Genomic DNA, 14,973 nt, shown 5'->3' with positions numbered 1-14,973 from the left:
GACTAGAGTGGCCTGATTTGTGATGCCTTAGCCTAGGAATTGCTGTGATATGCGATGTGCTTTTGAGTATGTGATGAGTGAGAATATTTGATTGGAATCCTTTAGGGGATTTGAGTAGAGGAGTAATCTAGGGGAGATACCTAGATGAGTAATGTGGTATTTGGAGAAAGAATAGTTAGAGACCGCGAGGAGAAGAGTTGCAGAGTTCGGTGGTACTTCCGAGGATGAGCAGAGCAAGCGGAGTTATCACCCAGAGTGAGTCATATGTATTCTTCGATGCTCGAATGCTGCTTGCTTTGTGCTTTGTGGAACTCTCGATGATGAGAGTCAGCTACCAAGTGAATATGACGATATTCAGGAGGTAGATGGCTGGCATCATTAGGAGCTCTTCAGCAGCTGATAGCAAAGAAGTGGGAGGACAACGGAAGAGCCTAGGGAGTAACCCTAGCCAGATGAGTGCGCTGGCAGAGTAGAGAATTTCGCTGGGGAGCGAGCACGCGCGATGGGATTGGTGAAAGAGCAGGTAGAGCAGCTACTTAGGAGCTTTGGGATGGTCCGTGTGGAAAGTATGGGTAGATGTGGCAGGTAGTATGGGCCCGTACTACTGAAAGCAGAGGACCCATACTTGATACAGGGAGTATTCTGAAGGTTCTAAGGAGCGGATTGAGGAGTGATGTTATGGTTCGAGTACCATACATCGGAGCGGATTGAGGAGTGATGTTATGGTTCGAGTACCATACATCGGAGCGGATTGAGGAGTGATGTTATGGTCCGGGTACCATACATCGGAGCGGATTGAGGAGTGATGTTATGGTCCGGGTACCATACATCGGAGCGGATTGAGGAGTGATGTTATGGTTCGGGTACCATACATCGGAGCGGATTGGGGAGTGATGTTATGGTTAGGGTACCATACACCGGAGCATATTGAGAAGAGATGTCATGGAATGAGTACCATGGTTCGTAGTGAATGATGCTTGAGGTTCTCCGGTTATCCGGTCACAATTGATGAAGTAGAGATTGGACGCTATGGGTTTTAGGCCTGTAGGCCATTATTGAGTTTGGAGAGGCGTCCCTCGAGAGGGAAGTCGAGAGCCTATCAGAGTATTTTGGTAAGGAGTTAGAGGGAGAGGAGAATTTCGGTCTGAGTTGAGCAATCAGTCGATAGAGGAGAGGTCACCTTCTATGTGAGTGGTGCTATTTATGTTCGTGTGCGGAACATGAGAGGCCTGATGTTTTAGTTTTGGGGTTTGGGGGTAAACCCCGCAGGTCGTTATTGATGATGATTTCTCCCAGAGTATCAGGTAGCATGTGTGCCGCGAGGCAGTGATTTATCATGAGCAGATAGTCAGTTGGAACTGAGATAGTCGAGGACCACACTACACCTATTTGAGTATAGTAGGATGTATTGTAGTGGTATCAGTGGGGAGTTCAGTCGAGTTTAGCAGTGCAGAGAGTTTTCTATCTATGTTGGGTGTTGAATATGGGATTGGGTCCCTGTTCTTGGGATGATCCCGGTGTTGGAGCGATGTTTGATGAGTTGAGGTGAGGGGTACGATGATTTTGTGGTTCGGTCTATGAGCCAGGGATGTTATTGAGCAGTTGAGTTGTTTGGTACTAGATTGGTACGAGATTTGGAACGACTAGAGGCAGTCGTGGCGAGAAGTTCTTGAGGAGTTCATCTGAGGATCAGAGTTATGAGATCGATTAATTTCCTTAAAGGGGATTATCGGATGTTGCGTAGCACTTTCCAGGGGCAGGTGCGTTATTGCTGGTGGAAATAGTTCGTGAGGATGATGAGGTGTCAGATAGTGATGGTTCGAACCCTAAGTGGGGGAGAACCGGGTGGTTTATTGAGAGAACCAGAGATTTGTGCAAGAGCGGTTAGGGGTTGGATGCAGAACCTGCGGCTTGAATCATGAGATCAGGGTCATTGGTGATTAAGGAAAGGTGCAGGGCGAGATAATGCATGTGATATATGTCTAAGAGGAGGATGGGTGTCTCCACGGCGGGTGGTCATTGATCAGGAATCTGATGGTGGTCAGAGTCGTCTCGAGTGGAAGGATCGTAATGATGGTATGGGCAGTTGAGAACTTCTGGGTTGAGATATGGGTAGCCGATTATCGAGTAGCCAATTCCCTGGCTAGGATGTGTATTCTTGCTTGAATTTTGAGCAGTAGTGGAAAGGGTTTCGGAGGATCATCAGTGTGTTCTGAAGGGTTAGCGCCTTCCTTGTATTCCAATTGAGTGTTTGGATGCACTGAAGTTGCGCATCGTGTGATATCAGAAATTATTATGGGATTCAAAGGAGATGTATTGTCGTGAGTGTATGGTATTGGGAGTAAGGGAATCAGTGGTTGTGGCAGGATCTTGTGATGTTCTGTTGGGATATTCCGAGGTATCCGGGTATGATACCTTTATTTCGGAGTTACTCGTGAATCTTGAGTTGAAACAATTTGTGGTGTATCAGGTATCTACAGATCTAGTGGGAGCCCTTCGAGTATGGGCATCCAGGGAGATTATTAAGAGAGTGGAGCTTCGCAAGGGTGGGCATTTTGATATGTCGATTACTTTCAGAGTCTGGAATGTGTATTCGAGTCGAGTATGGGTAGCCGCTTGTGATAGTCTGCGGAGCATGAGCTAGTGGAGTTAGAGAGTGTCGTGATACTGCGGGGAGCCGTAGTACTCACTAGTCAGAGGGTGTTGTGATACTGCGGGGAGCCGTAGTACTCACTAGTCAGAGGGTGTTGTGATACTGCGGGGAGCCGTAGTACTCACTAGTCAGAGGGTGTTGTGATAATGCGGGGAGCCGTAGTACTCACTAGTCAGAGGGTATTGTGATACTGCGGGGAGCCGTAGTACTCACTAGTCAGAGGGTGTTGTGATACTGCGGGGAGCCGTAGTACTCACTAGTTAGAGGGTGTTGTGATACTGCAGGGAGCCGTAGTACTCGCTAGATGGCAAGAGAATGTGATGATGGAATGATCTCCGATCAGCGTATGATGTGGAAGAGTTTTGGGCTTGAGTAGCCCTAGTATTGAGTTTTGGAGCCTGGGTGTTGACCCAGGGGTGATACTGGGGTCTCCGTCTCTGCCAGGAGATGCGGCGAGATGCGCAACAGAAACCAGAGATTAGAGTTGAGACGATCCTCGGTTGGATTGTATTTTCTCGCATGAGGAAAAGAGAATTTTGTGACTTGCGTGCCCCTAGGCCGGGATAGTGGCCACGGGGAGGAAGTTAGCGGGATATTTGGATCATGATATGGGTGACCTTTGGAGGCTCAGCTGTGGAGCCAAAAGCTGACCTGGTGCTCAGTCTCGAGGAGAGATATGAGAAATGAGCTAGAGCTTATCATGATGATGTCTGAGGACACTTTAGAGCGAGCGAGCGATTCAGACGCTCGAAGACATGCTTCGGACATGTGTATTAGATCTCGGAGGGAGTTGCGACACGTATTTATCTTTGGTTGAGTTATCCTATATCAACAGCCATCATTAGTGCACTAGTATGCCACCCTTTGAGATGTTGTATGGGAGAAGGTGTCGGACCCTCATTTGCTGGGGAGAGGTAGCGCATGGACCCGAGAGTCCTTGCGAGCAGATCCAGAGCATGTGCGATACATGGAGTAGTGACAAGGTTGATAAGTGTATTTCCCTGGGTAAGGGAAGAGAAAAGTATGTAACCCCGAGGGGGGGGGGGAAAGTGTTAGTTCACGGAAGTGAAAGTAGTAGTGAGAATGGAAGATTTGGAGTATGGTGGTTGAACACTGTGTCCGTGACAGTGGTATGGAATGACATAATGATGGGATGTCTGTTGAGGACGTGGAAGGGATTCCGTGGGTGTAGAGCCAAGAGTCTCAGGTTGGATGCAGAGATGGAGTCTGGGACTCCTAGCTTGATTCTGATCAAGGGTTGCGTGCGTTGTGGTGGTTCTTCCTGGGGATGTTAGAAATGTCGTCAGTGTGACGGGTTTTTCTTAAACCGAGGGTGCGAAGGTTGGTGTAGCATGTGTGTGTGATTGCAAGAAGAGGACTCGTGGGAGTTGCTCTGGGATTGAAGAGTGTGTCTTTCTGTCACCATGGAATGGATAGAGTGGGATTCGGATCGGGGATCCGGTGGTTCGTGATTATATCTAGCTCGTAGGGGGTCGAGCGATTGTTGAGATTTGGAGCAGTGATGCATCTCGGGTAATTCTCGATTGTTGAGTGTGATTATCAGAGGGTACAACCGGTGCCCAGTTCGAGACGGTGGTCAGGACACCGTAAGGAAAGGGAAAGTGTGTTCGAGTTTCGATGGGTATGCCTTGTGAGACCTGGTCCGATTAAGGCTAGGTGGCACGTGTGGGAGTATTTCTGGAGTTGAGTTGCTGTAGGCTTCGAGGACGAAGCCTAATTTTAGTGGGGGAGAATTGTAACATCTCGAAATATCAAGAGTAGAGTGAAGGGCTAAAAGAGTAAATGGGGAAAGAGCAACTCGGCGAGTCCATGTGTGGACTCGGCGAGTAGAGTCGCGACTGGGTCGCGTGTTAAGTAGCCGACTCGGCGAGTCAATGAGATGGACTCGGCGAGTAGGCGCTGAGTGGAGAAAACCCTAATTCTCGGGGTTGAGCCCTATTTAAAGATCATTATGTCTCCTTCTCAGCCTCTCTATCACCCCTTGAGTCCCAGAAACCCTAATTTCGAGGAGAAACACCATGGTTGAGCAAATTGGAGCTTGGAGAGGTGATTGTTGAAGAGATCCTAGAAAAGAAGAGGTTTGGAGCAAGGGGCTTTGCTTGGAATTGAGTTTCATTGCAGTTGGGGCGTCCTCTTGGAGGTAATATCTCGTTTTTGAGCTGCTATTTCTTTAATGCATCATTTTGGGGGTGTTAGAGACCATATCCTTGGATGTATTGGAGTCTAGAGGTTAGATCTGAGGTTGCTACCTCAGATCTGGAAGGGAAAAGGATCAGAGAGCATGAAAGTCCCTGTTTGTGAGTGATTGATGGAGCTATTTTGTCCCAAACCCAAACCCTAGAGTGAAAATGCATAGATCTCTTTGGATTCACGTAAAGTTTGCCACTTTACGTGATGGATGAGTGGTAGGAGGCTAGATCTATGTTTTGGAGCAATTGCATGGCCTGGAATGCTTCTGAATGGATTCAGACCGGTGGTACTCGGCGAGTCACATGAGTGTACTCGACGAGTTGCTTGAAGATGAGCTGGGACTCGGCGAGTTGGAAGAACAACTCGGCGAGTTGGATGAAGATGGCATGGAACTCGGCGAGTTGTATGAACAACTCGGCGAGTAGGTTGATGATAGTCTTGGACTCGGCGAGTCTGTTCTTGGACTCGGCGAGTCTTGTCGAAGAGTCCCGATATTCGCTGGATGAGTCGAGAATCGGTGAGTCAAGGGATGACTCGGTGAGTTGTGTGCGAGTGGACTCAGAGTTGTTGGACTCGGCGAGTCTCGGGGTGACTCGGCGAGTTAGGTCGCGGATTGAGTGAAGTACTGATTATGGGAACTCGGCGAGTCATAGGGTTGACTCGGCGAGTAGGGTCAGTCAGGGGTTGACTTTGACCAAGAATTGACCGTTGACTTTTAGGGTTTGGTCAGCGATGTGGCCTTTGGGCCAAGAGAGGGGTAGAATAGTCTTTTACCCTTAAGAGGGTGCATTGAGAGGATTGATTCTAGTCTCGAGAGTTATAGTCATGAGAGTTTTTGCCTTACGTGTTAGGCGGTGGCGAGTTCGAGATTCAAGTGTGGAGATATCTGCTTTCTGCTTGCCAGGTGAGTCTTCTCACTATACTTTACCTTGAGTAGGTAACTAGAGTTATGTGACAGAGTATTTGTATGCTATGTATGTTATGTGTTGTACTGCATATTTCTATGTGATTTATGCTGTGCATGTTTGCAGAGTTGGAACCGATGGGTTCCTAGAGTTAGAACCAGAAGGTTCACAGAGTTAGAACCTGAGGGTTCACAGAGTTTGGGTGCACGGACCCATAGAGTTATAGCCTCGAGTGGCTTATATGTGTTATGTGTGTGGTATTTTGGGAAACTCACTAAGCTTCGTGCTTACAGTGTTTGTGTGATGTTTTGCAGGTTTCTTTCGGTATCACGGGACGGCACTGGCTTGATTGTACACACCAGAGAAAGAGTTATGTTTTGGAGGATCCTGGTTTTCTATGCAAGTGAAAATGGAGTTATGTTTTGTAATCCGATTATGAATGAGATTCTAAACAAGTGTTTCTAAGAATAAAATGATTATTTTAAATGAAAAATTGTTTTAAAATTTTTGGTGTTACAAATAACAATTTAGTGTGCTCAGTGTGCTCAATTTTTGCTTAAATAGGAAATGGTTAGTTTAATTTTATTTAACATTGTATTATTAATAGTATTTAAAATGAATTTGATCATAAAATGAAACATTCTACTATTGATATTAACCATGTAGTTTTATGTGCTATGAATAAGTAAAGACAATTAAATTTTTTTGGGCCTTCAACATGTGAAGGTGGAAAAATAGAATGTGAAGAGTAGTGTTATATTTTTTGAACTCAACTATTTAAATTTTTTACAATTTTTGAAAATTTACCTGTAACTCGATTTCTATTGCTACAGGGGCAAAAGGGAAGAAGAGAGTGATTCGCTTATAAATGTGTGTTTAAATATATCGTATTAGTAATCCTATATTTATGGCAGACAATGGAAAACAAGAGAAATCATATGTTGAAAAGCCTCTAAAGATCTAAATTCCATCAACTCTAAAAAAGAAACTTGTCGATGTCGTCAAGAAGATTATGTAGGAAGTTGTAATCATCGTTTGGGTTGTCTTAAGAACAAGATTGCTTATTTTTTTTTACTCATATCATTAAGTGTAAATTTGGATTAGTACAGAGTTGGGATTTAGATTTCCAGTTACTTACTTATGGTATTATAATCGCTTAAATTACTTTGTAGAATCTTTGGGTATACCAAGTTTTATACCGGATTTTGTTTGTGTTTTATGTGCTTTATATGTGCATGTTGGTGTAGCATTTTTTTACAAGTTTTTTTAAGAAATGCCTGTGGATCGTGCTTAGCACAACCCATACACCTACCTATTATGATAGAAATGAATTGATATCTTTACATATTTAAACTTTCATTTCTATATTGTGTACTGGGCTCTCTAGATGGTAAAGCAAGAAGAGAATAACCGACTTCTTTTAATCTTTCTTCATGACGAGTTGGAGAGAAAATTTTCAGTCATTTAGAAATTCAAATGATGAGGTATATTTTACTCTCAACATATTACGATATTTTGTTTAAGCATAGTTATAATTATATATGTTTTGTTTAGGATAACAATCCAAGTCAAAGTTATGAAAATGAAGATATATCAGAATTCTCATAAAGTATCACATCTTATTTTTATAGTTAATTATATAAGTTTTATATTTTTATATTCGAAGAATTTCGTATATACCCCTTTATAATTATTTATTGGAATTTATATCAGTATAATTTTAACAAAATTTAGAATATTCATATTAAAAATTGGAATACCCATAACACCCGTACTTTTATTTTTTCTTCAAATTCGTTGAGGAAACTTTAGCCAACAACATATATAAACGAAATCTTTGTCAAACACCTACCATAGTTATCTATTAGGAACATGAAAATTTACAAACGTAATCTAACCTTTCTCATAAAAATCATATAAAATGGGGATTTGATTTCCCACTCATCTTTGTTTTATTATATAAAATAGGTAATCAATTCAATATGAAATGGGGATTTGATTTCCCACATTGATTTTTTTTTAAAGAGAATGGTGCTTTTTTTTTTTTTTTTTTAAACCCCGTATAAATTCAAACAAAAATGGCCTTTCCTAGTTCCTTCTCGAGAATACCACTTTTTCAATCACTCCTCGTTGGCATTACCAGACAACCATCTTCTTGAAAGGGTTAGTCAACTCAACCAAATTCACATAAACTTTTAGGCAACAAAGATCCGAATAGGAGATCCTTCAAGCATTAACCTTCAATGGCCTCTTCTTCGATTGCATCCATTCAGAAAAGCTTTACATATGATGTATTTTTGAGTTTTAGAGGTGAAGACACACGCACCAATTTCATCGATCATCTTTATGAAGCTCTTCAGCAGCAAGGCATTTATACTTACAAGGATGATGAGGCAATTAGAAAAGGGAAAAGGATCAGTGATGAGCTCATCAGTTCCATTAAAGACTCAAAATTCTATATCATTGTTTTCTCCAAGAACTATGCATCTTCAGCTTGGTGCTTGGATGAGCTTGTGATGATAATGGGGTGTCACAAGACGACTGAGCATACTGCATACCCCATCTTCTATGATGTGGAACCGACAGAGGTCCGGAAACAAAGCGGGGCAGTCGGAAAAGCTTTTGTTAAACATGAAAATGATGAAGCTGCTGGGAAATGGAAAGAGGCTCTAAAAGAAACCGCAGATCTGGCTGGATGGGAGTTGAAGAACACTGCAAATGGGTAATTCCTTACTTCATCGATCATATCTTTGTATAATTATTCTTTAATTTTGATCACAAGATCCCGTTTTGGTCGATATAGTTTGGACCGGGTTGTTATACCTGACCCGATTTTGACCTGCCGGGACCCCTTTTTTCTTATCAATTTTAACCAAACTTACGACTTACGAATAATTCCTAATCATGTCCATTGCAACTCAGTTTCCAATTTCAATTTTCTAATAATTTCTCAAAAGAGGTCTCTGTTTATATTGTTTTCCATAATTCAACCTTAAGGAAAAAATAAGTTATTTGAGCTTATCTATTAGTTTAATTTCCAATCTGCACGGTTATCACTATTCTATTATCATATCTCTACAATATTCCTTCATTTTGTTTGTTAGTAATCTATGTCCCAAAAGGTCATCCAAGATATCTCATGTTGTTGTATGGTTATGTTATTATTTCATATACTTTGTATTTTGTTATAGTTCACGTGGGATTTTGAGCAAACTAACTGAATCTTCTTTAATATATAGGCATGAAGCCAAACTCATCCAAAAAGTTATTGAAGAAATTTCACTACAGTTACGTTCCATTGATTTCAATGCTGATGAAAAACTAATAGGCATGGAGACCAGGGTAAAGGATGCTGTATCATCTTTAGAAATTGGTACCGATGATGTTCGTGTAATCGGTATCAAGGGGATGGGAGGTGTTGGGAAGACAACTTTGGCTAGAGTGGTTTTTGATCAAATATCCTTTCAGTTTGAAGCTAAAAGCTTTGTTGAGAATGTCAGGGAAAATTCAAATACTTCTTTGTGTGGTTTGAAATCATTGCAAAATCAAGTCCTTAAAGATGTCTTATTTGATCAAGGCAATGTGAATAGTGTGCATGATGGGAAAATCATGATGAAGAAGATGCGTAATAAAAAGACTCTTCTTGTTCTAGATGATGTGGACCATATAGACCAGCTTGAGGCGTTAGCTGGTGATCTTAATTGGTTCAAACCGGGAAGTAGAATTATCATTACAACAAGAGATGAGCAGGTGCTCGTGGCACACCGGGTGAAGTTGATTCTTGATGTCAATTTGTTATCAGAGGAGGAAGCGATTTGCCTCTTCAGTAGGTATGCATTTGGGGGAGAGATTCCAATTCAAGGGTATGAAGATCTATCGGAACAAGTTGTACGGTATGCTGCTGGTCTTCCCTTAACGATAAAAGTTTTGGGTTCATTTCTTTGTGGTAAAAATGAGAGTGAATGGATAGATGCACTAGAAAGATTGAAAACAATTCCGTTAAAGGAAACTCTTCAGAAATTGGAATTAAGCTACATCAGTCTAGAGGAAGATTACAAGGAAATATTCCTAAATGTTGCATGCTTACTGAAACGGTGGTCGAAACCCGTGGTAATTGAAGCGCTTGAAAGTTGTGGATTTCATGCCACAAATGGTTTAAAAGTTCTTGAGCAAAAATCTCTTATAACTATTACTAGAAAACCTTTTGAGTTTGTGCACATGCATGACCATATTGAAGAAATGGGCAGAAATATTGTTCGTCGTTTGCACCCAGATAAGCCTCAGAAACACAGCCGATTGTAGATTGATGATGAAATTAAAGATATATTGGCTAATGACTTGGTAAGGTCAAGTTTATTTGTAAGTTTTATGAAACTAGCCTATTATGCATTTCTTATGACACAAGTTTCATGGTGACTGCTTTTGCATTACAGGGTACTAAAGCAACAAGATACATACAATTCCAGTTAATGGGAGGCAATTTTGAAATGGTTATGAAGGGTCTTAGAAAGATGAAGGAACTTAGATTTCTTCACATATCTCGGAATACAAGATATAATTTTGCGGAAGAAAGGAAATATGCTAATGTCAGCCAATACTTTCCAAATGCTTTACAATATCTTTGTTGTAAGGAGTATCCTTTCAAGTCTTTACCCCCAACATTTCAAGCAAATAATCTTGTTGCCCTTAAGATGGCTCAAAGCGAAATAGTACAACTTTGGGAAGGGGGAGAAAGAAAGGTAGAATTATGGTTGATTGATTATTTTACACGATTCATCATGATGCTATACATCCATTGCTTTGTAATTTAACCAATATTGATCTTGTTCATTTGTTTATGTTAGGTTCTTAACAAGCTCAAGAGTCTTGACCTCGGTCATTCAAAGTTGACGACCCTTGATCTTGAGCTTAGTCCAAATCTCGAGACGTTATCTCTAAGTGGATGTCGTGACTTGGTACAACTTCACATGCTCAATGGATGTCGTCAGCTCAAATCCATCGACCTCAGTTATTCAAAGTTGACGACACTTGATCTTGGGTCTAGTCCAAATCTCGAGGTGTTGTCTCTAAATGGATGTTATGACTTGGTTCAACTTCACATGCTTAATGGATGTCGAAAGCTCAAAGCCATCGACCTCAGTGAGTCAAAGTTGAAGACAATCGACCTTCGCCCAGCTGTGAACCTCGAGCTCTTACATCTTAAAGGCTGCAATGCTTTGGTAAAACTTTGCTTACCAAATGGATGTCTAAAGCTCATATCTGTTAACCTCAGTGGTTCTAAATTGAAGACCATTGACCTTCATTCATGTGTGAATCTCAAGTTGTTAGATCTTGAAGACTGCAATGCTTTGGTAGAACTTCACATGCCTGGTAGATGTCTGAATCTCAGATCCCTGACACTCACTAATTCACAGTTGAGGAACGTAGACATTGGGTGGACTCCGAATCTGGAGGATTTAGATCTTAACAATTCTTATGATTTGGAAGACCTTCACATGGCTGATAAATGTCTAAAGCTCACATCCCTCAACATTAGTCATTCAAAGTTGAAAACCCTTGACCTTGGGTTGACTCCAAATCTGAAGAAGTTAGATCTAAAAGAATGTAAGAATCTGGTACAGCTTCATGTTCCCATTGGATGTCTAGAAAATCTTGTCTACTTGAACTTAAGAGGCTGTTTGGGGTTTACATCTTTTATGGTTGACAAAAGGAATGTTGCTTCTAGTAGAAGGGATGAATCACTTGAGATTGGTCCTTCAGCTGAGTCACATCTGATTGCCAAGTCCCTTGAAAGATGTCCACTTCACCCGGACAATACTTTGCGACAGTTTCAGTTTGAATGCTTTTACATTGATGATCCCTCAGTGACTAGAAATCTTGAGAAGCTTATTTCTGAAGGTCTGTGTGCTTGCACAAACCTTGAGACACTTTCAGAAAGCATTTTTGGGTTACGATGTTTAAGAATGCTTAAACTCGAAGGCTATCCGGAGGCTCCTAAGGACCTTGACCGGGTAGAATGTCTAGAAGAGCTAAGTTTTTCTAGGACAAATATGAAACATCTTCCGGATAGCATTTGTATGTTGAAACATCTGGAAATTCTTCAACTTAAAGATTGTTGGAGTCTTGAGAAGTTACCCGAGGATCTTGGTCGATTAGAATATTTAGAGACTCTATATTTGTCGAATGCAAAGATCGAACATCTTCCAGATAGCATTTGTATGTTGAAACATCTGAGAACACTCACTCTATTTCGTTGTTGTTCACTTAAGACATTACCAAAGGATCTTGGCAAATTAGAACATTTGGCATGGCTAAATCTGTCATCCTTGATCATCAAACATCTTCCGGATACCATTTGTATGTTGAAATATCTGGAATGTCTCAGACTTGATGATTGCAAATTACTTGAGAAATTACCGGAGGATCTTGACCAATTAGAACGTTTAGAGCAGCTAGACCTAGGGGAGTGTAAGATTTTACAAGATATCCCAATCGGCATCTGTAAGATGAAATGTTTAAAATGGTTAAATGTAGCAGGTACAAGCATAAGTCGTCTTCCGCATGACATTTGTTTTTTGAAAGGCATGCGTATTTCAGGATCGAGAGACCTTCTTCAATCCTGTGGTTTTACATCCGAGATACAAACCTTCGAACATACTTGCTTCGTAGATGTGTGAATATCACAAGCCAGGAGTCTGTTAGTGTTAGTATCCCACATCATGACCCTGTATGTCTCTATTTATGTTGGAGTCTACCCAATATTCGTAAGGGCTCTTTTGGAGCGAAAACATGACTACACAAATATCAATGTTTGTGGGGGAGTGTTAGTGTTCCACATGATTCGGTATGTCTTTCTATATGTTGGAGTCTATCATCTCTCCACGAGGACTCTTTTTGAGGGTATATGATTTTGAGATGCTCCCATGGCCTAGGAAAATCCGATTCACAAAGAACTATTCTAATAGGTACTTTCTTTGTTTTTTTATTGATGATTTGAATTTTGAAATCAATGACTACAATTAATTCTCTTAGCAAAATTCAGTAATTGTACTTAAAAAAAAATACTAGTACTATTATGCATAAAAAGAATTACTGAATTTTGAATTTAGAGACTTATATTTGAGTTAAAACCATCAATGTCTTGGCAGATCCAAATACAATGTCAGAATTGATCAAGAATTAAGTAAAAAAAATCATAGAAACACATGTGGATTTCATGCAAATTGTACTTAACAAGTAAAGCTTGTATTCCCTTCTTTTTCCCATTTTTTGCATCATTATTGTATTTGTGTTGCTATCGATCCTAACATTTAAATAAATCATTTATTGCAATTTGGAATTTGATGTCAGGAAGCAATTGGAACACATGCGAGGACCTTGATGAAAATGGTGGGAACTTTGATATGACTTTTTAAATGGTCCTGTTAATAATATGTTAAGGAACAGTTTTTGCGTAATTTAAAAACATAAACAAGCTTGTATTCCCTTCTTTTTCCCATTTTTTGCATCATTATTGTATTTGTGTTGCTAATGATATGACTCATCCATGATTCATCGTTTGATTATATTTCAAAGCGATTATTTTGTTAGAAAAATGAGCTAAGAGTTCTTATTACTTCTAGGGCCATGTCAGTAAAGGGGACAAAATGCTGATGGTGCAGGGCAAATTGTTAGGATCCATTATATATATATATATATATATATATATATATATATATATATATATATATATATATATATATATATATATATATATATATATATATATATATATATATATATATATATATATATCACCACCTTCTTTTACTTAAAAAATTACTGTGAAGGGATTCATCTTTTATTTTTGTTTCGGACCTTAAATCAACTTGAATCGGTGTCCCTTCGGGGACATCCGATAAAACTGGAACGATATAGATGTTGAATCGGTTCTATCTGTTTGAACCCATAACTTCATTTAATTTTTTTGGGGGAAAGAGAGAATTTCAATATAGAGTATATAAATAATAAATATCAGTAGGATGGACATAGATTGTTGTCTAATTGCATATATGTAACATCTCAAACATAAGAGATCATCCAGGTTCTTCCATTAGTGACATTATTAGACATTTAAGGCGTTGTTTGATTTTTTTTTTGAGGTAAAATATATGCAGTCTGTGGACCACATCTACAGACCTCTGCTGTAGAAGAGGTGGACCAAACGTCTGTAGTTTGAAAGAAGAAGATTGTTTTTTAACATCTACAGACTGCTAGAATTAAATAAAAATTAATTAAACTGGTTAAAAAAAAACTTAAAAGAATTTTTCAATAATTTTGTGACTTTATTATAGATAAATAAAAATGAAGATCAACTTTTATGTATTATTATATAAAAGTGAAAATAAAATTGTACTAATTAACATATATATTTGATAAAAACCAATCAACTTTGGTCGCAAAATTATACATAAACATTGTAATTAGAGATAAAAAAATTTAGGACATAAAATGGATGAAAATAAACTTTGAACTTGAGTAAAAAATTTCAAAATTTTCATTTTACTTTTTCAATTAAATCTATTAAAAATTGGTCATAAATATTTTTCTCAAGAAATAAATGATACTACATTAGATAATGTTTTATAAAATTTGGCACAAAATTTATAAGACAATATTAGGATTTTTTCGTATCTATATAAATAACTCCAACGACCATTATTGCAATTAAATCTTTATTTATAAATTTATCACAAAGGTCATAATTATGTCGTCAAACCTTTTTCCTTAAAGTATTGTAACTTTTTTTTTTTTCAAATTGTTTATCATACATAAAGTTGGAATAAATCTAAGTTTAAAAAAAAAAAAGATATATGTGTTTTTTAGTCTAGAAGATGTTTTAAAACTCTGGTCTACATCTGTGCCGAGGACGCAAATACATTTTTAGGTCTATAGTCTTGAAAGAAAAAAAAACAGTTTGCGAAGTCTAATGTCTACGCGTGGTCTGCACGGTGCATACAGAAGAAGCCAAGTATAACATCCAAAAAATTTCAAACAATTAAATTTATTTCAAAACAACCCATTTACTAATAAAGGTGTTTACAAAAGCATTGTTTCCAAAACATTATTTAAAAACCAGTGTCTCCCAAGATCAATGACATAAAATCAGGATGTGTGCGGTCACGCCTTCGCCTTTCCACGGTCCTCTAAAGTACTTGAAACCAT

General features: G+C 39.3%; 1 protein-coding gene across 3 annotated transcripts; it reads left to right on the top strand.

Moving 5' to 3' along the window:
- Nucleotides 1-7,816: 7,816 nt before the first annotated feature.
- On the top strand, nt 7,817-13,336 carry LOC111892857 (disease resistance protein RUN1). 3 transcript variants are annotated; one of them, XR_008226277.1, is made up of 5 exons: nt 9,972-10,110; nt 10,203-10,508; nt 10,614-12,734; nt 12,918-13,005; nt 13,120-13,336. XR_008226277.1 is itself a non-coding variant. In XM_023888919.3 (3 exons), exons 1-2 carry the CDS (start codon nt 8,013-8,015, stop codon nt 10,069-10,071), a joined length of 1,542 nt encoding a protein of 513 aa, XP_023744687.2. In that variant the 5' UTR covers nt 7,817-8,012; the 3' UTR covers nt 10,072-10,110; nt 10,203-10,342. The 3 variants fall into 3 exon arrangements, 1 of the variants encoding a protein (XP_023744687.2); XR_008226278.1 differs by lacking the exon at nt 12,918-13,005; XM_023888919.3 differs by lacking the exons at nt 10,614-12,734; nt 12,918-13,005; nt 13,120-13,336 and adding an exon at nt 7,817-8,491 and having other exon boundaries at nt 9,009-10,110; nt 10,203-10,342.
- Nucleotides 13,337-14,973: the final 1,637 nt, after the last annotated feature.

Source organism: Lactuca sativa, chromosome 9 (genome assembly GCF_002870075.4).
Source record: "Lactuca sativa cultivar Salinas chromosome 9, Lsat_Salinas_v11, whole genome shotgun sequence".
Classification (NCBI taxonomy): Eukaryota; Viridiplantae; Streptophyta; class Magnoliopsida; order Asterales; family Asteraceae; genus Lactuca; species Lactuca sativa.
Note: the sequence above shows the minus strand (reverse complement) of the source record. Positions and strands in the feature narration are given on the sequence as shown.